The sequence below is a fragment of the Nothoprocta perdicaria genome, unplaced genomic scaffold (assembly GCF_003342845.1).
Source record: "Nothoprocta perdicaria isolate Ctin4 unplaced genomic scaffold, notPer1 scaffold_178, whole genome shotgun sequence".
Lineage (NCBI taxonomy): Eukaryota > Metazoa > Chordata > Aves > Tinamiformes > Tinamidae > Nothoprocta > Nothoprocta perdicaria.
The window spans coordinates 723,847-751,518 of record NW_020454960.1 but is presented as its reverse complement, the minus strand read 5'-3'; the positions used below and the strand labels follow the sequence as shown (position 1 = coordinate 751,518).

At 47.8% G+C, this 27,672-nt stretch overlaps 1 protein-coding gene across 1 annotated transcript in view; it reads left to right on the top strand.

Annotated features, from left to right (window-relative positions):
• The window catches only part of ADGRL3 (adhesion G protein-coupled receptor L3), a 176,014-nt gene that overhangs the window by 141,109 nt on the left and 7,233 nt on the right, over nt 1–27,672 (top strand). The window contains exons 19-22 of the mRNA XM_026036436.1: nt 409–500; nt 13,671–13,839; nt 15,537–15,662; nt 18,203–18,299. Of these exons, the coding sequence (XP_025892221.1) occupies nt 409–500; nt 13,671–13,839; nt 15,537–15,662; nt 18,203–18,299 (484 nt within the window). The remainder of the gene's footprint in view (nt 1–408; nt 501–13,670; nt 13,840–15,536; nt 15,663–18,202; nt 18,300–27,672) is intronic.

Sequence of the window (27,672 nt, the reverse complement as noted above, 5' to 3'; positions counted from 1 at the left end):
GATGGGATGGTGATTTTCACTTCACGTCAGTGGGGCCAGTTAAGCAGGACGTTTGGAGTAACTTTTCCTAGAATAATGCTGCTCAAATATGGAAGAGCTGTTGCAGCAAAAGGATTAATTTCCCATTGCACCACTTAAGTGTTGCAGTCAATGATGCCACCAGCCTTTCATCACTTACATGGGCAGCATAGGCTTGGGGGGACGTGGTGGCCTTGCCTGTCCTGTGCTCTGCAGGGCAGCTCAGCCCTGTAAAAACACTTGGCAACTTCCCTATAAAAACTGTAGGAAGAGCTCATTTCCTAGGGCAACTCATCTCTTTGCGAGAAGAGCCCAACTTTCTCCCTGTCACATTGAGCCATGTCGTATAACTTTTTTTTTCTCCTTTTTTTTTTTCTTTCTCCTTTGCAGCTTAACGTGATCTTCCTTGGCATCGCTCTCTATAAAATGTTTCACCATACTGCCATACTGAAACCTGAATCTGGATGTCTTGACAATATCAAGTAAGTGGTTATCCTTCTTGCTTTRCTTTCTTCTCTGTCTCCTTCTGCCCTTTGCCATTCGTGCCCCTGTTAAGCGCCRGGCAGCATTTGGGGTCACCAGGTTGGCTCTCATTAGGGTTCATGCAACCCGCCGTGGTGATGTTTCCCATGCAGTTTTGCGTGAGGGAAAGGGAGTCTGTGTTTGCTGTCCTTGAAGCCAGCATCCCTTGCATAAGAGGAAACGGTGTGTACTAATTACCGGGCAATTATTGCAGTCCCAACAGGGAAGGTGTAGAAATCATTGATTGTTGCTACCGCTCCGCGTGCCACTTCGTTTCTGCTTGTTTCCAGCCCCGCCAGATTTAATGACTGGTGCTTTAATGGATGCTGATTAGTTTCAGTTCCCGGGGGCTGACCACATCAGAGGAGACCTTCTCTCAGCAAGGCACGTTTTGCCCTCAAGCTTGGTTAGGGTCCAGGATCTTGCTGCCTCATTATATTGATAGAGCACTAGTCCCCGTCAGCGCCTGTTTGCTTAAGCACCTCTAGCTTTAATTAATCTCTCCCAAAATGCAAGGGGGTGATTTCAGGTGCGACACACCATTAGATGCGGAGCCTGATAATTAACAAAACCATCTAATGAACTTGGGGCAGAGGAAGTTATTGACACTTGTCGTCTAGAGAAGGCCAGTGGTGTCGAATGCTGCTGGAAGTTGGTTCTTCTCCCCACCTCTGAACAACGAGGTGTTTCTCAAGAAGGTCCTTGTTGGTACTCACAAGTGGTGCTTTAATTTCAAGTTGGGCTTGTTGGTGACCCAACATCAGCAGGGTAAGGGGTTGTGTCTTAGGCAGAGCTGCTGCTTCAAGGCCAGGGAGGACAACAGGACCAGGCATGATAGTCTTTCAGTTGGCTCATACAATTTTGGACCAGGAATTGCTGGTCCTATTCCTTTTATTAAAAAATGGTACGTTTGATATATTACTAATGTCTTGCTAAGGTTACTCACCCTCCCCCAAAAAAAAATCTAGAAAACCTGCAGTATGACGTGAAAAAAATATATATAATKAATGCAGAGATGCAGAGATAATAATTACCAAATAAACTTGCTTGTAATAATCTCTAATATCTTTGCTTAAAATGCGAGGATTTTATACAACCAGTTAGCACTGCTGTGAAGTATTTTATAGCTTCTGTGGCAGATGAGTATCTGTTCCAGATTTGACTTCATTAAAAGTTGTGAAACGCGAGCAATTGAAATGCTTTCAAATAGATTGCTGATAGCCTTCCAAGCCGGTTGCTTCGTTATGAGTGATTTTTTTATGTTTAAGAAAAGTATAACGTGAACTCAGGAGGCCCTGAGCTCCACCTACCAAGTGCATCTGGAAAACAACTCCAGAAGTGGCTTGACTGTAATTTATAAATACCGTGCAGAAAGAAGTCCTGTAAGTCTTTAAATCAAAAGTGTGTGTGGTTTCAGTATCAGATAATGCTGAAGTTAGGAGAAGGTGCAGATCTTTGGCAGAGAAGAGGGCTTGCCTTTGGGTGACAACCTTTACCTAGGGACACTGGAAGATTCTTCAGCTTTGGAAATCTTTTGCTTAAGATCATAGTCGTCTTCCTAAGTCATTTGCTCTTACTCAGTTGCAAACTGTGCATGTGATGCAGCAGTTCTGGAATAAAAGCCACAGACATTTTGTGTTGGGGGTGACCAGGAAGACCCTTTTTGTACTGACCTCTGTGGGTTTACAGGCTTGGGGAGAACATACCCCCAGGTCTCTTTCTCAAGATGCACCTTGACCTTGGTGGCTCTTGATGGCTCCCAAATGTTGCATCTCATCGTCTCAAGATGCACCTCGACCTTGGTGGCTCTTGGTGGCTCCCAAATGTTGCACCTCATCGTCTCAAGATGCACCTTGATCTTGGTGGCTCTTGATGGCTCCCAAATGCTGCATCTCATCATCTCCTGCTTAGAGAAAGCCAACCCAAGGCCAGGCCCGCGTTGGAGGGCCCCTTGCTGTGTGTGTGACAGCTTTACGGCACGCGGGGAGCTGAATGGGGGTTTGTTCTCCCCGTTCATTTCCGCGCGCCGTTCTGCGTCTGCCTGCGCTGAAGCTCTCGCGACATAAATCCCGAGGCAGCCCCGCAACAGCAAAATGCCCCATTCCCTATGGCAACGTAAAAATAAAGGCCATAAAGTATTTTAATGGGCTGTTAATAAGCGCCCCTGCAATCTGCTGCTTGCCTATGTCACTTTAAAGGTTAGAAATACATTATGAAGCGTGGAAAACAGAGAGCCAAATAACTCCACTTAAATTAATGAACTTGATAAGGGATCAGGTGTCACCTGGGGATACCTTTAATTACTGCACCAACAGAAAAGCCATTCAGAGGGCAGCGCCTGCRCCAGATGCCGCGCGGCTGGAAGATTTGTAGGTGCTGTGCAGAGCTGTAAAAATAAACTTCCCGGGGCCTTCAGGAACAGTCCTGGCATTATGGTGCTAGCCCGGCAGGACCTGACGTCCCTGCGTGGGAGAACTTGGGAACCCGAGGGCGAGAGATTGGGCAGTAAGCGGCTGTTTTGCTGTCGCCTGTGTTAACTTCGCCTGCTTGGCCCAGAACTTCTCCAAAGGGCGAATCCGAGCCTGCATGTTGGGTAGCTGCGAGGCATTTGAGGCCGGTTCCCTGAGCCCCCAGGGCTGTGGACATCCTCTGTGTGTGTCAGGTTGGAGATTTGTTCTCCCCCTTTCCCTCTGCGCTTTGCTGGGTGCTGCTGTACTGCCCAGCATCATCACGGGGCTCCGTAAGGTTGCCAAACTGGATCCTCAACAGAAAAGCAGTGGAAAACTGTCTTTTGTGTGTGTGTGTGTGTGTGTGTGTGTGTGTGTGTGTGTGTGTAGTAATTATTTAACTAATAAAAGCATCTTTGAGGACTTTGCAAATAGAGCTGGCCACGTGCCATACTTGAATTTATGTCGGTGTCTTAATGTGTTTCTAACAGTGGGAGGGGAAGGAGTGAAGCCTGGATCCTTCTACCAAGGAGAAGTCGCCTYTTTTTTGTTCCTTGAAGATAAAACCGTTCGTGTTGAGGTTCCCACGTGTGCTTTTTGCTCTGGGCTGTTGCCCCGCTGCCTTGTTGCGCTGCCGCTTGCTAGCGTCGCACGTAGCCCGGCCAGACGGCCTGACATTCTTCTGCAGTGCAGTATGTGGCAACGAGGCTTTATTTTATTTACTTTGGAAGGGTGACACGCTGGCCTGGGCTGCCAAATGCATTTAAAGACCCGTTAAAGAGCAGGCAGGAGGAGGAGGGATTTCTCAGCTCACTTCTTTTGTCCAGTATTGTGGTGTTCTTASCTTAGCCACAGGAGACTTGGGTTTGTGTTGGTGCCACCTGGATGCTCTTCAGAAAGCCCCACTCATAGGAACGTCCTCAAAGAGGAAGAAGCTGAGCTTGGATTTGGGTTTGCTGGAAACACTTGTCCTCTGCAAAAGAAACCTACCCAAAAGTTGCCTTAGGACTTTGGCTTTTCTTTCTTTTAGATAGGAACATTCAGACTCAACTGGGAGCTCCCTTAGGTGCTGAATAGAGACTGTTAATTAAGGGGCTTAAGACAGTTTAATCCTGACATTAAATTTCAGATTTTTGTTTTGCAGCCTTCCTTCCTCTTGTGTAAGCCTCTACCATCCCTTCTTCTTAAACAACAGAGTAAACACTGTCAAAGGACGGAAATTCCTTTGAAAAATGTGTTTATTCTAAGCATGCAGGAGGGAGTGTTTCCAGTTTTTGTGTCATGGTTTACAAAAGCTCTTGCTGAAATCCCTGGAGTGTCCTGAACTGCGGCCTSCAGAAATCCATCTCGCCCCAAATGTCAGCCGTTGGCGATGGCCAAAGGAACGTCGTCATCTCCATGCCTGCTGGCTACGATGGGCTCGGGAGGAGATGGTGGGAGAGGGAAAGACCCATCTGTCTGTGTCCACGCGTCTAGGGAAGGCCACATCGACCTGAGTCACTTCCCTGCGTGAGGATGCTCGCTTTCCAGCAAGGAAAGCGCTGGTCCTCAGTGGGRTTTTGGTGCGTACGGGGCAGGAAATTGAGGTCAGAAGCACTGAATTCTAGTAAAAACAAGCCTGTGGAGCTCATACATTTTCAGCATTGCCATCCTCATTTTCCCCATTAACCAAGACTCGAGCCTTCCTCCTGTTATMTTTCCCCAAGAGTGTCTCACTCAGAGGCTTCCAGAGACCAACAGGAGACAGCACAGCCTAAAAGCCCAAAACCAGGAGCCGAACGCAAGGACCCAGTGGTTGGTATTGCTTTCCGAAGCCCAATCTGTGCTCTGCAGGGAGCCTGACTCAGTCCGGAGGAGGCGCGGGATGAGGGAAGCTACGCGCTGTAGACAGTTTGGTCATTGGAATGACAATTTGTGGACACTTTGGTCGTGATGAGTCAGAAGGAGCCACCGAACGGAGGAGCCCGTTTGGAAAACAYGCCTCCTTCTACGCTACCGCTTCCATAGCCTGCTCTGCCCATATGGTGCATGGGTGTAGGTGATTATCTGCTCATTTTCTTGCTTCAACATACCCGCTTTATATAAAGCAACATGACTAATCCTAGGCCCCAGATTAGCTGGTTGGTTTGTTCCTGTGGGTTTTCTTGAGTCCCAGAAAAGGCAGAAAAGCGAGCTCGAAGCTGCAAGCAGAGGTTAAATACAACCTCCCCAAAAAATCATCTGCAGAGCTGTTTTAAGTAAAACCCTTTGTTTAATGCAGCTGTATTGTGCTGGCAGCAAGAGAGGTTTGCCAGTCTCGTTTTATTTACCCAACTGATTGAAATGCAGGGAAAGTAAACAGAGTGCTTTGATGCAGTGCAGAAGGAGGCACATTTCTGAAGGCTCCTTCCCTCCGTAGCCAGTGCTTCCCTTACTGGCACGGCCAAATACCTTGCAGTGGGTGTGCTTTTTCTAAGGGAAGGCTAATTTTTGCTTTATTCTAGCTGTTTTAAAATGAAATACAAGTAGGAAGACAAGAAGGTTTATTTTATAATTTTGCTTTTGGGGTTTAGTCAACCCTGTTGCTTTCAGGTTCTTTATTATTATTTCTTTTAATGWTTGGAAACCACCCGAGTGGGCTATTCAGGAGCAGGGTTTGGGAGTCCCTCCATGCTGACCAACTCTTCTGCACACCACATCTTGGGACTCCTCAAGCTTCTGGGGATGGCAACTCTGACCCTGGGGCCTCCATTCAGGAGGGAWCTAACCCTTGATGCCACCTGCAGGAAAACATAATTTGATGTAAGGGGAATAATGCAGCCCGTGAGGCAGTGCTTGGGCCTGGAATATCYGTAAGCTCATTTGAGAAGTGAAATGTGGGTATTTAGAGGTGCTCTTGGAGTTTTTCAGATKGTAATTTTGTTAATAGCTTGCTGTTTTGGTTTGGATTTTTGCCTGTTTATCTGTCTTTTTTGTGATGGCTGCATTAGCATTGAATAGTGATGGTGAGGCGCTAATCTCTCCACTGACAGGTGTCTTCATCTCAGAACTTAAAATAAAAGAAGTTAATCAATAGTTATTGACCTGAGAGACTGTCCTGGAAGATATTAAATACTTACGGTCTTTCTGTGAAGCTACAAATCACGGTTATTGTTTTAAGAGGCCGTCCACTTGAAGTATTTTGTCAGCATTTGTAGAGTACCACTGTGTCCAAAGGCTTGGCTGAGCCCGGATCGTGCGGAAGCAATCCGAGGTGCAGTTGCACATTGCTGTGTTGTGAGTAGCAGTGGCAGTGCCGTTCCCAAGCGAAGGGGAAGGAAATAAACAGCGTAAGCAATTCCGCGGGTAATTAATTACTTACCGCAAATTAGATGAGCTTAACAGAATTGCTCGTTGCAGTTGCGATAATTAAGAACCTACCTCCGAAGGAGGGCCAGGGCTTTCCAGGCAGCTCCTGTTGAGGTGGAAAGCGGCGGTGGTTTGGGATTGGGCAGACCCGAGAAGGGACAAGTCCCAGCGAAGGGTCTCTAACCTCCCCTCTCCTTCCCKAGCAAAGATGTAATGGGGAAAAGCCCCCAGAATTTGCCCATGGTCTCCTATGTCCTTATCTAACATTTTTGCTCCTCCTTTTAGGAAAATCACTCTAGCTTCCCCTTCGAGGGCTCCTGACGTTGTCTGTCACCTGATGGCACAAGCCTCACAACTTTCCACCTGGAACCAAGTCTTCCTTGTGGCTCTCCTAACATTCCCAGGTGTCCAAGGGACGCAGATCCTGGTGATTCTTCTGGAAATAAGCCTTGTTAAACCCCTGGGGTGATTGCAAAGGCCGTAGAGGACCGGCCACCTCCTGTCTCCCYGTTTTGGGCGCAGTTGGACCCCAAGGGCATCTGCCCACTTGAGGTTACTTCCCAGTGCTTTGAGGCTGCACCACGGGAAGCTGGTCCATATCCAAAACAAGAGCCTGGAAAGGAGCAACACTGGCCTGGGGAGAAAGGGAAGGTGCAGGTCAAGGTGATGAAGCAGCCAAATAGCCCAAAAATGAGCTCTTGGGAATTACCGCGTGGAAACCCATGGGATGAACATTGATTAGGAAGGAATGGAAGGGATTTGGCCCCGTGCCGTTTGCGCGGTAACTTTGTCGCGAAACGTGAAGACAAATCCTTTAAGGAGCCTTTTATTGCTCGCTATTGATTTTGCTGGGCACGAAGATGCTTCTTCATTAATTAGTGCTGAACCCGCTTGCCGTGTGAAGGGAGTTCTGGACTCCGCCACTACTTACCGTAGGTTTTCGGAAGTTCGATAAATCAATCATTTCTAATCCTGAAAAGAAAAAAAAAAAAAAAGAAAAAAAAAAGGAAAAAGGAAAAAAAAGAAAACCCAAACATCTACTGCCTCATATTGGCAGGCAGCAGTGAGATACAATAGCTTGCTTTATTTTTTGTGTCTCTCTAGCACTTGCCTGCAGGAAATGTCTGTCTCTGTGCATTATTTGCTGCTTATTAAAATGAATTCCTTGGGTTTCTCTGCATGTTTTAGAGGGGRCACTTCATCCATCTATTTTTTATTTGGGTTTCATCACCCGTAGCAGCTTCTGAAGGTCCTGCRCACTCATTTCGGCATTCTTGCTCGCTAGCCAAGCCATGGATTTGGGGGCCAGGACTCCCAAGATCCATGTGCTCGCTAAGCCCCGGGCTTCCCGCGATAGCAGCGATATGGGGAAACACTTGGCATTGTCAAAGGAGGGATAAATTAACGCTGGTTAAAATTAAACCATCAAAGGTGGAGCAAAGCGATACCATCTGATGTTGGAAAGCAACGTCACTTTTTATTCAAGGGGGAGCTGGATGTGGCTCGGGAACCACGCTTTGTTAAATATCAAAGAAAACTAAATCCTTTTCACAGTGCAAGAAGGCCAGAAATTGTTAAATGACGGCTGTATAGCTGCTCTGATACGAGGCATTGTCTGTCCAGCAGCACTTGAACACTGATGTGTGTGTGACTAAATTCTTGCCTTATTTTTGGTGCCACAAAAAGGGAAAACCTACATAAGCCAGAGTGCTGCTAGTTTGCAGGCGTGCTTGCTGTACAAAATATAATTTGCAGGTGTATGCACCCCTCTGTGGGGCTGGCAGGGCATATTCTGGTGTCTTGGTCACCTTGCGTCAGGAAGGGCTACACTGGGGTTTCAAAAAAGGTAAAAAGTGATGTCAGAAACTCCATTTACTCTATTGGAAGCAGCAAGGTTGTTTTGACATCCTTGAAGCACCTAAACACGGAGGAAAGTAACTCGTTTTAACAGAATGAATGTGTCCAGAAGTACTGCAGGAGCAGAGGAGATAACGTGGACAGTCCTTGCCCATCGTTCAGGAAGCAAGTACTTTGGGAAATGGAAAGACATCCAAGTTAAATGAGGGTTTGAAAGAGTTTTTTCATGGTGTGTAATTAACCTTAAGAAGTCTTTGCCCCAAGGTGAAATCAAGGCTTCTTTTAAGATTAGAAAATATATTGAGTGCTTATATGGAGTAGGAGACCATCTGCTCTCCATCATCTGGGTGGCAAAGAAACGTTTGGGCATGGAGGAAGATTTCCCATGTCAAAGGAGTAAAGCAGCCACTAAGGACAGGCTTTTGGGGGCCAGGATTGAAGCTCACTGGCCTCATTTACCTATTGTAGGATGTGCTAAATGGCTCTTTGGAGCGCCCAGTCTCCTGTTGACTACAGAGGGATCAGAGTTAAACCAGCCCTGAATTCCACCCTTACCGCTGGGGATTAGGGAGAAATTAATACTGTATCATTTTAAACCCGGCCTCTCAAGGTGCAATCTGTGTGGTTTTCCAAGAATTTATGCTCATCTCAGCATTGTGTCCATTTGCTGGGAAATATAATCTCACTTCCACGCTCAGCGGCTACGTTTTCCTGTGAGCTGAGGCTGGTTGTATATACCGTCCCAAGGCTTTTCTCCCCTCGAGGTGATGACTTTATGTGTTGCAGACAGCAACGTGGTATTAATGCTGCGCTGATGGTTTTCCCACGCTTTCTCGGGGAAAAAAAAAAATGTAAAATAATGTTCTGGAGTAGTTTTTCTCAGATCAGAGTTGTTGCTAGCACAAGAGTTAAGCCTCTTGCAACACTCGAGTTGGTAAAATGAAAAGCAAGGATCCATATTTCATGCATGATATAGAAGGCTTGGTTTTGTTGGCCAAATGTATAGCGTTCTGAAGGATTTAGGAATTTGAGGTGTAAATGTCTTTGAAAATTTCCCCTTTTTAGGCACCCAGTTTCTTGAGGTGGTGGGACCTATGTGCATCTGGGGCCAAATGGGTTGGAAATGGGACAAAATCTCCTTTGGTATTTTCGATAACACTTTCCTGGACTGCTGTAAAATGATACYCTTAAGCTAGAAGACAGTCCAAGTTTACTGATTTCACATTTTGCCTGCATGGAGACAAAACAGACCCTTCATTGGCCTTGAAAAAAGGCTATTGCAGATCACCAAAAAGCTCTGAAAAGGTCTGGGTGGCAGAAACGAAGTTAAAAAAAAAAAAATCCATAATTCTCTGTTTTCATAAGGAATAACAACTGACATTTCAGTAGTAAAACATTTGCCATAAAACCTGAGTGCCTGTGAGCACGGTAATTGGTTTCATGCCCTGCCAATGTCCACGTTGCTGTGCAGAAGTGCTGCAGGTTGCAGCTGCGACCGCCTTGTGTTTGTTTTCTAATCGCTCTGGGGTGGGCTTGCATGCCCTGGGGTTACAGCTTTCCCCAGGAGCTGGGATCGTGGCATCCATCCTTGCTCGCTGCCAGAGGGCTCCCAAGCTGGATGCTCCTTGTGCTTGCCCTGCACGATGCTCTTTGATGCTCTTCGAGCGTCAGGTTGCGTTGGTGGGTCCACAACGATGGCTCTTGACCGGCGATCCAGTGATGTGGTTGGTGGGCCCTGGCTTCACTGCCGGCCCCATCCAGCTCCGGCCCTCAGCATGGAGAGCTTGCCAGTTGGCCAGTGTTGATGGGAGGAGGTCCCAGCAGGCAGGAGCACCCCAGGTTGTGTTGCTGGGGGGCAATGAGATGAGCAGATCGACCCGGCCTCCCTTTCATAGGGTTGGAAGAGTGATGTGGGGAGAGGAGATGGAAGCTGGAGGTCGCCCCTTCTCCCTGTGCATGGCAGATCATTCGGGCAGGACTGGGAAGAGAATCCATTCCCAAAAGTCTGGGTGATTCCCCAGGGAGGAACAGGGCTGCGGATGGTCTTGGGTCCCCCCAAGTTGGCAGAATTTTGTGGGGCCGTTGTAGCTTGTWCCCAAGGACCTACAGCACCCTAGTGCCCACTCTTGCTTGGCCAAGCCCTTTCTTGGCGCTTTCCTTGGAAGTGGGAAGAGATAGGCTGCTGCCTGCAGTCACTCCAGGCTTTAGAAGGGCCTAGGGCCATTATAGACTCGTGGAATCCTTAAGATTGGATCTGTGAAAGAAGGTGACGCTGCAGTCCAGCTCCTAAGGAGGAAGCTCAGGAGTTGGGATTATGGGAAAGGAAACAGCAGTGGAGAGATTCGTGTCGTATTGAGTTTCAAAATGAGAGTCCTCCAAAGATAGTACTGTTTTTYCTGTTGTTGTTGTTGTTGCTGCTGTTTTGTTTGCTTTTAAGGCAGATTTTCAAGCCAAGGGCCAATTTGTGCCATCGGCACCGGCGCGAGCTTGGGGGATAGTGAAGATTTCAGCTCATGGGTCCTGCTCGTGGGTGAAGGCAGCACCTATAGCCCTGCACCCACATGTGGGGCAGCGAGCCAGGGTGTCCTGTGTGGGTTGTGGGTCTGCGTTGAGCTCTGGTGGCAGTGGGAGGGCGCAGGGAGGGGGCCAGGCCGCAAGCGGAGCTCGCTCTGTTGTTATATTTCTAATGTTGGTGTTCTTGTCTTTATGTCTACGCATTCTTTAGCTATGAGGATAACAGACCCTTCATCAAGTAAGAATGACCTGAATGGCTGATAAATTGCATTTATCAGTGTGGTCCCATGAACCGGCTGTCAGATCGATATTGAAAAATCATTAAAGCTTCTGTCATTCGCATTTGAGGCAGAAGAGCAAACTGTGCAGGAACGTGGCCAGGCATGCCGCTAATGCGCGCCGTAAACGTGCTGCCTGTGCATTGCCAACCAATTCTGCCCCTTTATCTGCTCTGTATTGCTCGATTGGACGCCGCTTGGCTTCGAGGTGAACGTCACCTGAGGAATCGTGCGTGGTACAGACTTGTTTTGCCCAGAGCAACTCTCTGGTCTGCYGTGCTCTCTGTTGAGCACGGTTGGTAGCTAATGTAAGAAAGAACTAAATGTCCAGAAAGGTACCCGTGTGGTGGTTCTCATTTTAGCTAATGGGACCACCCAGAGCAAAGCCCTCTTTGGTGCCCAGGACGGATCCAGATTGGAGTCCCCAGTTTTCCCTCCTTTCAAGATTTGCCACTGTGCCATCAGATGATGGTTTCGTCCATGGCGTTGCTGTCAAATGGCATCAGAGAAAGACTATGAGAAAAACAACAGCAAGTCTGTACAAAGAGCCAAGCAAAAACCCACAAACCAAAATGAAAAAAAAAAAATAGCCAAAAAATGCCTATGAATGCTTCAGAGCATCCGTGCTTTTTGTCCTGCAACCAAAAAGATAAAGCACAGTAGCACAAAACGGGAGCGAGTCAGCTTCGCTGTAGACTTTCAGTTTGTTCTTCTGGTGAAGAGTCCTTCTGTGTTCGTTCTTCCAGACTCATCCCCATCCTCTCTTTCACCCTTTGGTTCTTTATTTCCTTCTTCTTTTTTTTTTTTTTTTTTTTTTTTTTTTTTTTTTTTTTTTTTTTTTTTTTTTTTGTTAATTATTTCTTTCCTGCGGCTAGGGAAGGGAGCTATTGCAAGGAAGCTCCACTCGCTCTTTCTCTCCAGGTCGGGTTTCTGCAGCCCTACGTTTGTTTTTGCACGGCGAGGGTCTTCTCCCCTAAAGGTCCCTTTGCACCGGCGGAGGCTGCACATTTCCCATATTGCTAAAGCAGCCCTTGGACTCCTGTGCACCTCCCCAGGCAAAGGCTCTGCAGGCTTGGCTGCAGTTCAACCCAAAATAGTTTTCCGATGCCCCGTGGGCGAGTCTCAAAACACTCTTTGAGCGAAGGAACCTTTCAGCCGTGGAGAAGAAAGAGAAGCGGGGGAAGGAAAGGGGGTCTCCACTTACACGTTCTTGATTTCTTTTTTTTTTTTTTTTTTTAAGTAAAAAGAACACATTGGTTCGTGTTTTCAGAACTGGCAGGCATTTCAGATCGTAGCGCGCGGTCGCTGGTGGTGGGATCTCCGGGAGAAAGGCAATGCGAAGCTGCCCGAGCTGTCAGCTTTATCCTTGCAGCAGGGGTTGGAGAGCGCAGGTTCGTTTTGCATAGTGCTAAATATTTATTGGTAGGATTGACTGGAAATGCTTCAAAGGAGCTGTTCTGGTCTGCTAGACACATAAGAGTGACTTTTTAAACGAAGTGCCTGAATAAGTGGTTACCTTAGGGAGCTCTTTCGGTCGCACGGTTAAATAATACCTATTTTAAGCTTCAGTGGAAGGCGTAATGCTGCGTTTTCTCTCCAATATTTAAAGGAGGGGAAAAAGAAAAAGCCAACAACACAGAACATGAATACAACAGTGGTTTGCTTGTGTTGGTGACAAGCCCCGCTGGAAGCAGGAGTCAGAGCCTCGGTGGCAGAGAGCGCCAACCTGAGCCCTGCACGGCTGGGCTTGCCCTGCTAGGCTGGCCTTGCCCTGGTAGCCTTCCTCCTCATCCTCCTCTCCACTGCCCCACCCCAGCAGGGCAAGGCCAGGTCTCTTTGAGGCCGAGGCCACCTTGGGCTGAGCGCAGGGGACGGGGAGCAGCAGCCCTGGTGCTTCACGGGGTGGGCAAGGAAGCCCAGAGCCGAAGGGGCGAGGAAGAGGAGGAGTAAATTGCTGTGCTGGCAGCATCGTGTTCGTTTCTTTGGCTGATCTSTGCTAGGGGAAGGCAGAAGGAAAGCAAGGTGGCACCTCCCAGGGCAGCAGGATGGTCACAGGTAGAGTTTGGGCAGGTCTGTTGTGTGAGCCCGTAATATAAATGTATTTCCCCACCTCGTTGTGTGGAAGAAGCAGAGAGCAGCGCTGCAGGGAGCTTTATTGCTAGCAAAGCACTCAGGCCTTGCCCATTGCTTGCCAGGTCTTAGCTAGCTCAAGGGCACGTGTGCGACTAGCTAAGCTGCAGCAGGAGACTTGGCACTGAGCTCGGCATAAGTGCTAATCCAGCTGGCACCTGTGCCAAGCRGAAGCACTGGACACTTGCAAAGGGGCATTTAGCTTCGTTGCTTTGTTTTCTTGCTGCTGCCATTTGAGAAACAGCATCTCCATCTCATTTACATCCGCACTGCTTTTACGTCAAAGCAAGCAAGGGGAGTGTGGTGTGGGACGGGGACGTGTGAGTTACAATGCCTGTCATAATAACGAGCAGAATAACGCCCATGCTCATGGCATTTCCCTGTCTGTGTATTTCCTCAAGCTCAAAGACTTGCAAGCTGCGCCCAGTGCGACACAAAAATCCCCACAGCTCGCTTGGAGGTGTGGGCTGCTGGCCGGTGAAGCAGCAGCGCAGGTTGCTGCTGCTTGTAGATGTTCGTGTGCTGTTGTATACGGAAGACCAACACCTTTCCCCCTCTGTTTTGTTTCTCCTGACAGGTCCTGGGTTATAGGTGCAATAGCCCTACTCTGCCTACTAGGACTGACCTGGGCCTTTGGACTCATGTATATTAATGAAAGCACAGTCATCATGGCCTATCTCTTCACCATATTCAATTCTCTGCAGGGAATGTTTATATTCATTTTCCATTGTGTCCTCCAGAAAAAGGTAAGACCTGGCGGTAAGAACAGCAGTAATGGGGTGTTTTGTTGCCCGACAGCTGCAGCCTTGGGTATGTCAGAGGGCTGCTTCCCTCCCCTTCCAAAGGCCCAGAGAACTGAAGTTTGCAACAGATCCTTGGCCTTTGCATCCTTTAATCCTAATTTGTGCCTCTGGAAACCTTCCTTAAAAACGAGCACAAAAAAAAAAAAAAGTGTTTTGCAGTGCAACACGAAGCGTGACACAATGAATATGTGCAAGGTAACAGCAGAGTAACTTGGGGAGACTGATTAAAAAAGGGAACATAAACTGTGTGTCTTTGTGGATCAAGCTTACAGTTCCTGACAATCAGTAATAAACATTTGTAAGGACCATTTTATTCTGCACTGAAGGCCAGTGGTGCAGCACTCTTCAGCTCCGTGCATGTCCACGCTTGGCCTTTAGTGTTCATCTTGGTCCACTTTCCTTATGTGAGACAAACAGAGGGAAGAGCTTACACATGGACAACTGGGTCCCAGTCTCGGTGTGACCAGTGTTTTTTGGTGAGAGGGCCTGCTGGGAGAAGTTAAGGGCTCGCTCAGGTCTGTTCTCCATCAAAAAGCCCCCTTTTTTTTTTCAGTATTATTCACATGAGTGGAAATTTTCCTGTGGGCTCAACTGGAAAATGATATCTGGCCTAAAAGGACATAAATAAAATGTATTACAGCGAGACACCCTTGAGGCTGAAGAAAGGTTTTCTGGAGTCAGAGCTTTGCTCCTGCTCATCTGGTCTTAAATTCGTTCATCCTGATAGACCAAAAAGCTTTAGTTTTAGCTTACCATCCCCCAGAATATCTATTGGGCATCCAGGTGAAACATTCCGTGGGCTGGTGGAGTTTCACATGTGCCGCCCCCAGCTCCTTGCACACCAGGCCAGAGTGGCACCGCATCCTTGCCAGCTCTCAGGGGGCTCATTTTGCATGGCAGGACCATGCTCGTGTTTGCCTCGAGCTGTTTTTTACCCTTCATCCATGGCTGTTTACTCCAAAATTGCTCCTGATGGATAGGAGTGTAGAGGAAAGGCGACGAGAGGCCAATACCTGCCCATGGGGGTGGACATATCTTCTGACCCTAGAGCTGAGGGAGGAATTATTTGAAGAAGAAGAAAAAAAAAGTCCGTTTCCTTCCTATCTATCATGGACTGGAAAATCAGCAAAAAGCTGTGGAGAGGAAGCAGTGGGTGGCTAATTAAAGCAATTGAATTATTTTCTCTCAGCAAAGGATTGATTAGGCATTCGAGCATATTGGGCACTCGTGGTATTGTGGTTGTCTCAAGTGCTTAAGGAGAAGCCTAATGAAAAAGCTGTAATTTGCTATTTAAGCGGCGAGTTTTGAATTGCTYGCAGGCGGGCGAGGGAGATTTCCCAGCTAACTGAGCCCTGCGTGCTCCGAGCAACCTCTGTGAGGGTTTGGGGTGTGCACGCAGGTGTTAATGTCCAAAATCTGACACGACCGGGCCTCAAACTTAGCCAAAGCTTCAAACTCAAACTTGGCCAAAGCTTAGTGCCAAGGACACTAAGGCACCAAGGGTTCCCGTGACACCAGAGTGGTGGCAGAGCTTTCAAGCACGTGAGGAGCTGGCCTAACTTGATGGCAATGCCYGTGTGCAATGTGACTCTTCAAGGAGGACCTGCCAGCTCACAGCCATTCCCGTTTCATTGGCTCAGGTCCGTAAGGAGTACGGGAAGTGCCTGCGCACGCACTGTTGTAGCGGGAAAAGTACAGAGAGCTCCATCGGCTCAGGAAAAACCTCGGGCTCGCGGACGCCTGGAAGATACTCCACGGGCTCACAGGTAACTTGCGTTTCTTCGCCGGGAAGCAAGGGCTCCACCAAGCCCCTTGATGGCAACGTGGTCACTGGGGCTGGGCAAACTTGCACTCTCTGCTCCCTCTTTAAGCCAGTAGTTGAGCTGAAACTTAGTCTGGAATTAGGTCATGGGGTGGTGGCAGCTTTTGGTGGCCTCAAGGGGACAATGAGGCCTGCAGGAGCCAAAGGAGCTGCTCTAGTGCTCTGCTCTAGTGCTCTCACCAGGGCCACCACAAGGACTTCTCACCGTCCTCATCCTGAAGTCATCCATGGTTCATTCCACTGGGTGGTCACCTCCTTCGGTTGTCCCTCCAAGAACCTCATATTTAACTGTGGCGAGGCTAGAAAGCCCAAATTGTGCCTTCGCAAGGCAGGAGGGCACCCGTGACCTGAGCGGTCTCCAGGAGGAGCGGGAACTGGGAGCATTTTCCCAGCTCTGTTACGCCTTGCAAAAGCAGCCCAGCRTGTCCTTGGCATGCGCTGAAGGTTGTTGTCACCTCTCTTGCCGTGTACAGTAATGATACCGGCACAACCAAGTGTTTTTCTTGCTCAAAAAGGCTGCAGTCGTGTAGTCACTTCTGCCAAAAAAGGACTCGCTTTCTGGCATCCACTGGTTTGATCAATGCCTTTCTTCACCCGATTTTCCTCAGTTTATGTATCTCTTAAGAGAGCATCCAGGGAGGGTCAGATTAGCTTAGGAAGTCACTGGATTTGTTATGATTTGGTCATCTCGAAATTCAATTTTTTGTTTAGTTTGTGGACTTTGCAGTTTTCAAGCTGACTTTTATGCACCGGTACAGATTTATAGAAGTGCAGTTCATACAAAATGAAGAAGCTTACCACTTAATCAATAGAAACCAAACACAAATTTATTCAGTATCGCTAATGGAAGTAATTATAGTTGACAGTTCAACTATTAAATTATGAAAGACACATAGCGAGTAACAGTTTATAACCTCCCAGGAAAACATAATTTGCGATTTATGTCTCGGAGCAAATGGTTATTTATTTTCTGCAGTTTCCAGCATGTCATCCAAGAGCTCTATTTTGGCGTTTACTGAGGTCTAGATATTACAGGGCAAATAGCTATAGAACAGGGAGCTTCTAGCCAGGAGACCATCAAATGCCACATCAATCCTCAATTCCCATCTGTACCAAATTCACTATATCCAGCAACATTTGTGTGGCTGGTTTGAAATCTGTTGGATTTGAGCTTCTCGGCTTGCAGGTAGGTGCCTTCCTTGCCAAGAAGAGGTGACTTTAACAGGTCCTTCCTCTCAGCATCCTCAACTTTAGATAAGAAGCCCTTCTGAGGGTGAGATGACTCTCCCAGCAACAGGCCAGTCATGTCTGGYGGAGTTTTTCAGGTACTAAGGCAGATCATGTTGTCCTTGGATGGGACCTTCCAGGAGAAGCCTCCTGTGAGATGGAGAACGGGTGGAGACCCAAGGTGGTGAGAGCATCTGACCCCAAACATTTTAATAGCAAAGCCCAAGCAGAAGGAAATTCAACAAAAACTCTTTTTTTTCTTTTTTTTTTTTTTCTCCTGATAAACGTGTAGGGAATTGCCTCGTGGTGTCTGATCCCTGGATCCACCACGCTTGGTCAGACAAATGGGATGGTTGAAATGCCCAGCTGCAGACCATTTGCTGTACAAGCGCATGGGTCGCAAGTTGCGCCATGGTTCATCTTATAAAGGGCTGATGAGTGAGAGGGACATTCATGAGTAGAGCAGGAGGACTTGGGGTTCCCCAAGATGGGAGGTTTCCCAGGATTGGAGGTTCCCACACGTGTCCCCACAGGGAATGCAGATGATCTCCTCACAAGGTGGGTTCAGCTGCCAGGCTTGCAGATAAGGAGGAGGTAGAAAGTGRTGCAAAAGCTGCAGAGATAAATTACTTTGCAGCACCCTGAGAAAAGAAAAGAGAAGGCCAACACCATCGGCACCGCGCTTCCCTTGCAGCACACACACATGGCAAAATCCTCACAGGTTTTCCACGAGGGAAATAGAAGTCATTTATTTGCACTTCTRTGTATGATTTTTTTACTGAGCTTTCTCCGAGATGGATAGCAGCTATAGAAAACTCCCGTTCATCCAGGGACACGAAGACACAGATCAGCTCTTCTGTTCTACTTGACAAAAACGGGTGCCTGCTAGCTGGGGAGAAGCCTGCATGCTTCTTCCCATAGTTTATTTTTCTATTATTTGACAGCATATTGATGAATCTGTGGCTTGCATGAGTTTTCCCATATATAATGTCAACTGCTTTTTTTTTTTTTTTTTTTTTTTTTTTTTTTTTTTTTTTTTTTTAATTCTAATTAAGATATAAGCAATCCAAGCAAACGAATTATGCACCTCCTAACTCATGGTAGGCTGGGATTATAACGAAAGAGCAACTAGTGGGAGGGCAGAAACAAGTCTCGGGGTGAGCTAGCCGTGCCAGTATCTGTCCTTAGAGAGGCAGAAAGAAACCCCTCTGCCGCCGCTGAAAATTCATTACCTGCTGTGGTTCAATCCCTCCTCAGAGCCGGATTCGTAGGATGTGGAATGACACAGTTCGGAAGCAGTCCGAGTCTTCCTTTATTACCGGAGACATAAACAGTTCAGCTTCACTCAACAGAGGTAATTATAAACTATGTATTTTTTTTTTCCTATTTCTAACTCTCGTAATGACTTTACGGATTTTTAAAATGTGTTGGCCCCCTTGCCCCTGTCCCTCCCCGTCCCCACTGCGAATTGCACTGGACTTTTATTCTCTCACTTGCAAAACGTTACGGTGTTCGCCCGGAGGAGGTTTGGTGGCGGTCGTTTCCTTTTTTTCTTTTCTTTATTTTTTTTACACATGCATTTTCCAGAACTGTCATGCCCCGGAAGGAAGTTAGGAGACCCCTTTTTCCACCCTCCCTTTTCCCTAGAAAAAGAGATGGAAAGAAACCTCCACCTTCCCACGGCAAAGCGCTAGTGCGGCGAGCTCGCGCGGTCTCAGACCTCGCTGCTGCCAGCGAAAACGGGCTCTTTGGGTGCTCTATTTAGCCCCCTAGACCTCTGCATTGTCCGGGGTGTATAGCAAGGAGTGGACATCCGAAGGCAGGCTCAGGAAAGGCTGCGTGCTCGGGATTAAAGTGGCTCTGCTCATGTTGGTGCCTGGTTGGAGCGCCCGGCTGATGCGAACTCGAGAGGCGGCATGAGAAGTGTGCAGATAGAGAGCTGTGCCAAGGAAAATGCAGCTCCTGGCGCGGGATGAAAGCTGGACTGCTTAGGGAAAAAAARRAAAAAAAAAWCCCTTAAGTGGTTTGTGGGAAAGTGTCTGTAAGGGAAGTCGAGGAAAAAGTAATTTTAGGCTTGAGGGCTGCTTTCTTTCGCCTCCGGTACAAGTACTTTGTGGCTTGTCTTGAGGAACGAGGTGAAAAGTCCTGCTTTCTGTGTCTCCCCACTCTGCTGGCATCAAGAGAGGATGGGTATGGATTAGYGTGCCCAGCTCTTCCCTCAACCTTGGGGGAAATCCAAGACTTTTTGGTCTTTAATTTTAAAACTCAACCGAGAAGCAAGTTGGGACTTCTCTTCCTACCCAGCCTTTCCTGAGGTGGATTTCACGCCGACTTTATAGGGTCTTTCACCTGCCTAACAGTCTAAGGGTAGCCTGGAAGGACTTGGAACCTGTGGTTAGTAATACCGAGTACTGGGGAATTAAGGACGTTGGATTCAGGTCTCCAAGCAGGTATCCCTATCGCTCAAATCAACGCAAAGGGGAAAGCCTGGTGGTTCAGCAGGAGGTTGTCCCACAACCTGCTCCGGGGGCTTTCGTGGATTGATAATCTCGTTATTTTGCCCCGAGGGTTCGCTGATGAAGCAGGCTGTGGGATGTCACCGACTGCAGAGGCCTCAGCACAGATTGATTTACCCATGCACGTTGCTCCTGCAGTTTTCTCCATCTTGGCCTTGAAACTGGAGAGGTGCAAAGGGCTTTAGCAAACAGCGTCWTCTGGGCTTGTCGATGGAAGAAAGGCTGCCCCAGGACACTTTGGTGGCTTGAATAACTGGAACTACCCCTTTCCACCCCTTTCGTGCTGGCAGGGACCATATTTGTTATTTGCTTTTCCAGTGCACGGGAGTATCTGGAAAATGGAGGCTCAGGGTTTTCCATGGGAGTTAGCGGCTCCAAAGCATCGGGTGGTCACTCAGCCTGGGAAAACACAGGGGGCACCAGCAGGGATCCAGTTGCACAGGGCTCCAGATATTTSACACTTTATCCTGTTTATGCCATTTGAAAGGTAACAGTCATGGTCTTAGGGCTTTGCATAAAGCCTAGGTTGCTGCTTCAACCCTTCTTCAGTCTCTCCAGGGATAGTCCCTGTCTGAATAGACCAGGAGGGCAATGCAATTTTCACRGTTCCTGTCTTCCCCTTAATATTTTACTATATATGAAACTTTAAAGGAGCCTTTTCATTAATGTTTTATTTACAGATGTGCAACAAAAGCTCAGAGGAGTGAACTGCAAGCCCAGGATCGTATGTTTAGCATCTTTCCCTGCCCGAGACTGACACGAGAGGCTCTCATACCCCTTTCAGAAGGCCCTGTTCCGCCCTCCCAGCCTCCTTGTAAATTGGTTAATGGTTGCTTGCTTACCAGGGACACTTATCGACTAACACATCAATCCGGTGGTTAAGGAAATAACTTCCACTCTGGCAACACTTCAGCTAAATGCTAGGCGCCTCTYATGCAAAAGTCCTCGTGCTGAACATTGCTTTGTGCGTGGATATTTTCCCCAAGCCTTCAGGCAGCAGTYACCGTTCAGAAACAGCAGGGAGGTGATGTCCTCTCCCTGTATCTCCCAGCTTCCCACTCCTGGCTCAGCACTGCCTCTCCATGCCTGCCTGAATCACCACCTTTCTGTTGTGGAAGCAGAAGGAAGTGAGATGTCCTCAGTTAGGGCTTCTCCTTCATTTCTTGAACGAAGAACCATCTTTTACCCCCCATTCCCCTCACAGTTCTTGCAGTCCCCTCCTGCTTGCTAATGTGGCAGGCAAATCCAGCTTTGTTTCCCACGTTCCTGTATTACCAGCAGCAGCAGTTATCCATCTGCTGCRCCATCTCATGCCCATCTTCCTTGAGCCTCCAGGGCATCAGTCTGGCTTATCACTGCTGGAGCTGGGAGCTCACCTCCCAAGATCTGCATGGCCATTTTAGGTATTTCCTGAAGCCCCAAATGTTTCTGCCCTCATTTCYCCTTGCTCATCCCCTCTTAGTTCCAGTATGTAAATTGAGAGGAAGGGAACAGGAGCAGGACAAGTATTTTCTCATCTACCCTCCCATGAAGAGTACACATGTCTACCACCATGGACATTTGCTCTTCYAGGTGTCAGTAACTTCCCCCTCCTACCACCCCAGCTCCACCAATGTGCCCCTGTTTTTGTTTCAGTAGGTTTGGCTGGGTTTTCTGTTACCTCTTTCACATCTGCCTTGTGCTCCGTATTTCTTCTCCCAGCATTGAAAACYTGTGCTTCACCTGCTGCCTTTGAGGCCCTGGTCTCAAAGGCCCTTCAGCTTGTGAGTCCCATCTCCACACAAGAAGAAGTCAGGGGCTAGGCCTGGCTCAAAGTGTCACCACTTGCAAAAATCCTTGCAAAAATAATGGTGGAGCCCTATAAAGACAAAGATATTGTGCTGTCCCTCAACACTGCGTTCAAGAGCAGATTGCCAAGAGCAACCATTGATGAAGTCTCAGTGTGAGCTACCCCAGCACGCTCCAGTAGACCCCAGCAGCTGCCCCCTGAGCTCTGGCCATGCTCAGCCTTTCAGCTTGGGGGATTTGAGTGGTTTTGCAAAGAAAAGGTGGAAGAAGCAAGTGTCCTGTGTCTTCATGAGGCCAGTAAGCAGCGGAGGGAAAATGGGCATTGTCACCAGTATCAAATACAGTTTTGCTATAGGAAAATTCATGGATGGAGCTATGCGTATCCATGCAACTTAACAAATAAGGGGAAATATATATATTAATGGGTGGCAAATGTTTACCACGTCTTGGCTGTATTGTTCTCTTTGGGGAAATAACAGGTTCAGACCCAGAGCTGGAGACCAGGCTGCAGCTCAAGCCCATCTGAGAGAGGGACAAATCTCCAACAAAACACCCAGGCAAGGACTGAGTGCCCCAGGCTGGGCTTAAAAGGCTGCCATGGGTTGGGTGCTCTTTTCCTTGTAGGTTGTTGATGAGGATGTTCATGCGTGTGCACTCACTAGCAAACCACAGGTGTGGGGTGAACACAAGTGCCAGAAACCCCAGATTAATCCTGATGAAGCCCAGGATTAACATTCCAGGTAGTTTTCCATCTGGGAGAGCTGTGTTGGCTCCATTTGTTCCCATGACAGCACAGTGAAAGGGGAAGAGTCAACACAGATATCCTTTGGGACTGCCCCTTACTCTCATTTCCAAACACAGGGAAGTCATTGTGTGTCCCTGCTTCTCAGTTGCACTTCAGAAAAAAATTACTTGATTTCCCCTCGCTTCATTATTTCTCCTCTGCATCTTTATGTCAGCCACAAAGACCTAATCTGAAACATACACAGGAGGAAAAAAAAAAAAAAAAAAAAAGGAAATTATTGCTACTGTTCTCAGAGATAATCAGTTTAATGTCAAATTCATGTGGATTTCTTCATAATGAACAGAACAAATTGAGCTCAAATTCAAACAGTGGGAATCTGAGTCAGAGAGGAAAATTAAAATGAAGAACATTAATATCCTGATTTCTAACCCAACGGAGACCTGATTGTTTCCTAAATGAAATCTCCCATCAAATTCCTCCCACCCGCCCCACAATATAATTAAGCTGTGATTTCCGTGCTGAAACCCTATCTGCTCTGTTAGCTCGGCGGGGATGGCTGCGTGAGCTTTGGGGAGGGTCGGTGGCGTTTCAGGTTGTCTTCAGGTGGCCGTGTTGTCCTGGCTTTGGAGAAAGCAGCTTTCGGGAGGCAGCAGCCAGTGTGAAACTCTGCGTTTGGGAGAAGAGCAATGGGGCTGTAGTGCAGTCCCAGTGACGAGCAGCAACACAGAACTGGAAATGAACCACCCCACAAGCACAGTCGCAGAATGGTTGGGGTTAGAAGGGTCCTCTAGAGATGATCACCTACAAACCAGAGAGCATTTGCAGGTAGAAGAGAGCAGATGAATATTACCTGTTTATTTTGTTGGGCAAGGAAACGCAGCATCTTTTTGGACTATCAATTGCCTGAGCTTGATTTCTTTTTTCCCATCATCTAATAAGCTGTACAGTTTATTCCAGAAAAATAATGACTTTTTGGCATCAAGGGTCAACACGTAGGGAATTTAACTCCAACCCTGTGCAAAACGATTCCCACTGTCGACCGTCTTCTAGTTTATTTTGTTTTTCTGCTGCCTGGGACTGTGGGCCGAGATTTGCAGCAGCGATTTCGGTGAGTGACGCGGCGTTCTTCCTGGGGGAGATATTATGAACTGGCTTTGATTTGCAGATTGACAGCCACATAATTGGAAGCTCAGTCATTAGGTGGATCGGATTTAAAGAGGAAAGCGGAGGGCAAGGCAATTTCTGAAATCAGAGCGGGCTTTGGGGAGCGTTAGATCCAGCAGAGTGTTGCTGCAGAGCAGTCTTAATACAGCGGCTGTGAAGGAGGAAGGAGGAGAGCCCGGCTGCTGTGCTGGGGGTCGCCGCTTTGCTCTGCACCGCGCTGAGTTTTCCAAGTTCATGGCATCCTGCTGGGCCAGGCCCTCTTCAAAACCCATCCTTGTGTTTCCAAGCTGGGAAAGAAGGACTCTTAGGTTCCAAGCGTGTTTGGGAGTCAGGCCTGCACATCTCGCTGGCAGAGGCAAGGCGTTGAGTTGAGCGAGTCCCTGTACCAGGGGTGCAGATAACAGGAGTGGGGCCAGGAAGCCTCCCATGGAGAAGCATCCACCATGCAGACCACCCACAGCAGCTCAGGTGTTGTCAGTGGGGGCCTGCAGATTAAAATCCAGCATGTTGATGTAAATAATTGCATGAGAAAGGAAGGAAAATGAGAAAAAAATACCACTTTCCCTCCCCTGTCTCTGCATAAAAGCGCGGGGCTGTTTCATTTTGAGCAAGATGGCCCAGAGCTTAACAATCTCATTTGCTGAAATCCCATTTTGCTGCAGTCAGTATTAATAGCTCCTCAATGAATAGATTAGATGCTGCGAGTGACAACAAACCTATTGGAGAGAAATTTAATAGGGAGGTTTATTGAAGTTTATTAACTGAATCCTGTTGGCTATTACGCGAACACAGCTCGATAAATCTCGGCGTCAGCGCGTCAGCTGGAGGGCGCCGGGAAAAAAGCTGGGAATACCTGTTGTCCTCCAGCGAGTGAGCCTGGTTTGGCTTTCCATGATTGCGTTAATCATTCGCACACATCGCAGGAGAGCGTGCTGCAAACCAGCGCTCTTCAAATACTTGAAAACTCTGCCTGCAACGCAGTAAATGGTGCTGCCGAGTGCCCAGAAAGGAAAGTGTGAAGAAGAAGGGAGCTTTGGCTCCATATGAACCTGCATTGTCGGTATTTTCTTTCCCAGGGAATAAAATGGAGTAAGTTAATGCTATGTGGAACAGGCCAGAATGTACAAACTGCAATCAGTGTTGCTGATTTGTTGCACTATTGAAGGCTACTTCGGTACCATTAATGTTCAGGGGGAGAGTTATTTACTAGAGTTAATATAAGGCAGCAATTTTTGGACTGTTTTTGGAATGGATTCATGTCTCGGGAGATAGTTTGGGGTCCAAGCAAACCTGGTGACCTGATTGCCCGAATACCTTGGTGCCTTTTGGGAACCTATCTGGCTAGGAAGGCAGAAATAGGGAAAACCAAAGGAATACAGATTGTTTGGCTCTCCCTGGCCAAAACGGGGAGAAAAGATAAAGGTTTGACCAAAGACACAGCAATGTGTGTTTTTTACTACTGTTTCTTTCTTCCTAAAAAAAAAAAAAAAAAAAAGACCACAAGCAAACAAAAGCAGAAAGAAATGACATTTTGGGACTTCTAGGTCAGAGGAAATGAAACATTTTGTTACAACACAAGTGTGCTCATTACTTTTTTTTGAGCTATTTCTTTTTTTTTTTTTCCGAGGACATTGATTTTCATCTAACGAAGGGAAGGCCAAGGTGCAATTCATGCTGCTCACGGTCRTTCAAGGGATGCTTGCTTTCATGCGCACACCAAGTAGATAAACCTAGCTACTCGAATGCTGTACACTTGGGTATAGTCAGAGGGCGATGACAAAAAATGGGATTTTCCACTTGTTCCTCCTGGCTGATGGCCATACKAGGTTTTGGGAGGGATATTTTGCAGGCTGACATTTATTTTCTGGCTGTTACTTAACCTGATGCTTGCCTTCAGAAGGAGCATGGCTCTTTTCTCCTGGTAATCACAGTCTGTAAATCCTTCCCTGGGGGCAGTCCAACCCCAGGATACCTAGAACTGAGCATTGACATCACCTGAAACCAGAATTTGAACCTGATTTGGGGTTTCCGAGCTGGCCTGGACGCTGTGTTTTGTGCTCTTCCTTCGGTTGGGCWTTGGGGGACAAGGTGGAGACGTCTGTGCACGTGGCTGTAGGTGTGGATGGTTGTRGTATGTGCAGATACATACAGTCATACAGATGAGCATGTGGCAGCAGGTTTGTTTGTAGAGGATATTTTCCAGATTTAGATTTTCCATGTTTTCCACATTTTCCATGTTTTCCAGATACCAATCTTGCTGGTAGACATGGGCACAGGTTCCACTGAGCTCATCCCATTGAACATGCAGGTGCCTCGGTGCACCTTTGTGCTTGAAGCCTCATCTTTCCTGCAACTCCAAAAATTCACGCGTACCGGGATTTGGAAATGACAGGTGAATTTGCTTTTAGCAACATGACTTTGGCCAGCAGAATCCAAGGTGTTTCAGGACAGCTGAGCTAAAAGCCGGGCGCCACAACCAAGCAAACAGAGAATATATTTGGGAACATGTGCTGGACCCGAGCGCTTCAGGAGGCTGCAAAAGGGATTTTATAGTGAATGTTACTGCTGAGACATAGCTAAGCAAAATGCAGGGCGCTGTGACCTGTTGGGTGAGATTTGTGCAATGTTCATTTGTGTCATGAGCAGATACGGGCAAGCGCTCAGCAGCGCCGTCTTGCTGAGGACATTGAGCAGATGGCTGCCAAAAAACCCCAGTGCTCGACCTTTGCTGACCACCTTTGGGTGTGTTGGGCTCCAGGTGCCTCTCAAGAGGAGCACAAGCCCCAGTTTCTGTCGAGGCTCCTGCAGATGCGTCCTGGCTGTCGTGGGCTTTGCTTGCTGCTGATTGCCGAGGTTGGCTGCCCTGCTCCTGCTGCTCCTTCCTCATCTGCAGGCCGGTCCCCTGCTCCTCATAGCCCCGTGGTTGCTGTGGAGGTGGCACCGAGAAGGCAGGTTGATAACTTAAATGTGTGGCCTAAGATACCTSGTAGGCTCTCCCCCTCGCTGGAAAGAGGAACCACTAACGGGGATTTGTTTGTGTTATTGTGTTTTTATCTAAAGCTTTAATTACAGGCTCCTCAGAGCCTGGAGGCGCCGCTTCTCTGAGCGCATCCTTGGAGACAGCACATGCACTGCATCCCTAAAGTAGATTAGGAGAAAATGAGGCCAAATTAATCAACGCACGGGAGGCACGAGTCTCTTTTTGAGAGGCTGATGTTGRCGTTTCCTCACTCGCACGGCATCACCATGGTAGGTCTGCCCTGAGAGGAATTCAGTGCAGGCTGGGTACGTGGTCAGCGTTGACTTGAGTCCTCCATGGCCTGGTGTCCTGAGGTCCTCCTGATGGCTTGGGCTGGTAGGGAGCTGCCTGCTGAAACCCACCACGTTTTGTCACCCTTTGGGACATTCCTTGAAACCGTTGGGTTTGCAGCTGGTGAAAGGCCATGGAAACCTTTCCTGTTTCCTGGAAGTGTAAACTCTCAAGGAAGGAAAAGGATGAGGCTGGTTAATTAGATAGAGGAATAGTGGGAATTGGTCCCCGTACTGGAATTTCTGGAAAAGTCCAGACGAGGGATATATATATATATATAAATATGCACACACACGTAAATATGTCTTGGACATTTCCATCTAAAGATGCTTCAAGGAAAGATGCTCGAAACCATCTAGCAGATGTTGTCTTCTCTTGTGCATCAAATCTATCTTAGAGATTGGGTTAAATCTCACGTGTGGATTATATCACTCCTGAATTTATGGCATTAACTCTGGGCATTTCTGCTTCTGTCTAAAAGCAGAGTCACTGTTKGGATGTTTTCTGACCTGACTTAGTTAAAAGCGATGGAAAAGCAGGACTGATTTAATGGACTTGGTCTAGTGGTGGTTTAAAACTGGTGCAAATTGGTTCCTGCAGTCCCTCACCCCAGACATATGTGAGATTAGTGGGTAAAGACGCAACCAGAACACAAGTATTGACTCATTTACCTGCTAGTTACGTTCAAGGCTGCTTAGTGAAGTGTTCGTGTAATGTTTTCTTCCAGGAGACAGATTTGTTTCCTTATTTCCAAACACACAGCTCCTCTTGCTTTACACCAGTATAGCCAAAAATACCAGGTGAGAGAAAACAGTGTTTTTCCCGAGCTGCATGTGTCTGGGAGTCCTCCTGGCATGCAGTCGTGATCAGTGCCGCTTTCTCCTTTCCTTTCTGTGCTCCACAGGCTGAGCTACCTGCTAATGCCATGTGTGTTTGGGGGCGACGGGCTGCTGGAGGCTGAGAGGGAGRCCGAGGGCAACCGTCTGCTCTCTCCCAGCCCCTTCCGGGCTCTTTCCCTTCTCCCTTGCTGTCCAAGAGCCCAGGCCGGGCCCAAGGCTCTCTGGCATGCTGGAAAATCTTGCTTCTCATGGCTTAGTCCACACGGTGTATCCTTGGATATTGGTGCATCCTTGGATATTCCCGCTCTAGGTGTCTACCACCAAAGAGGGGCTTGCCTCCTCTCTGCTCCAAACCCAAGTTTCTG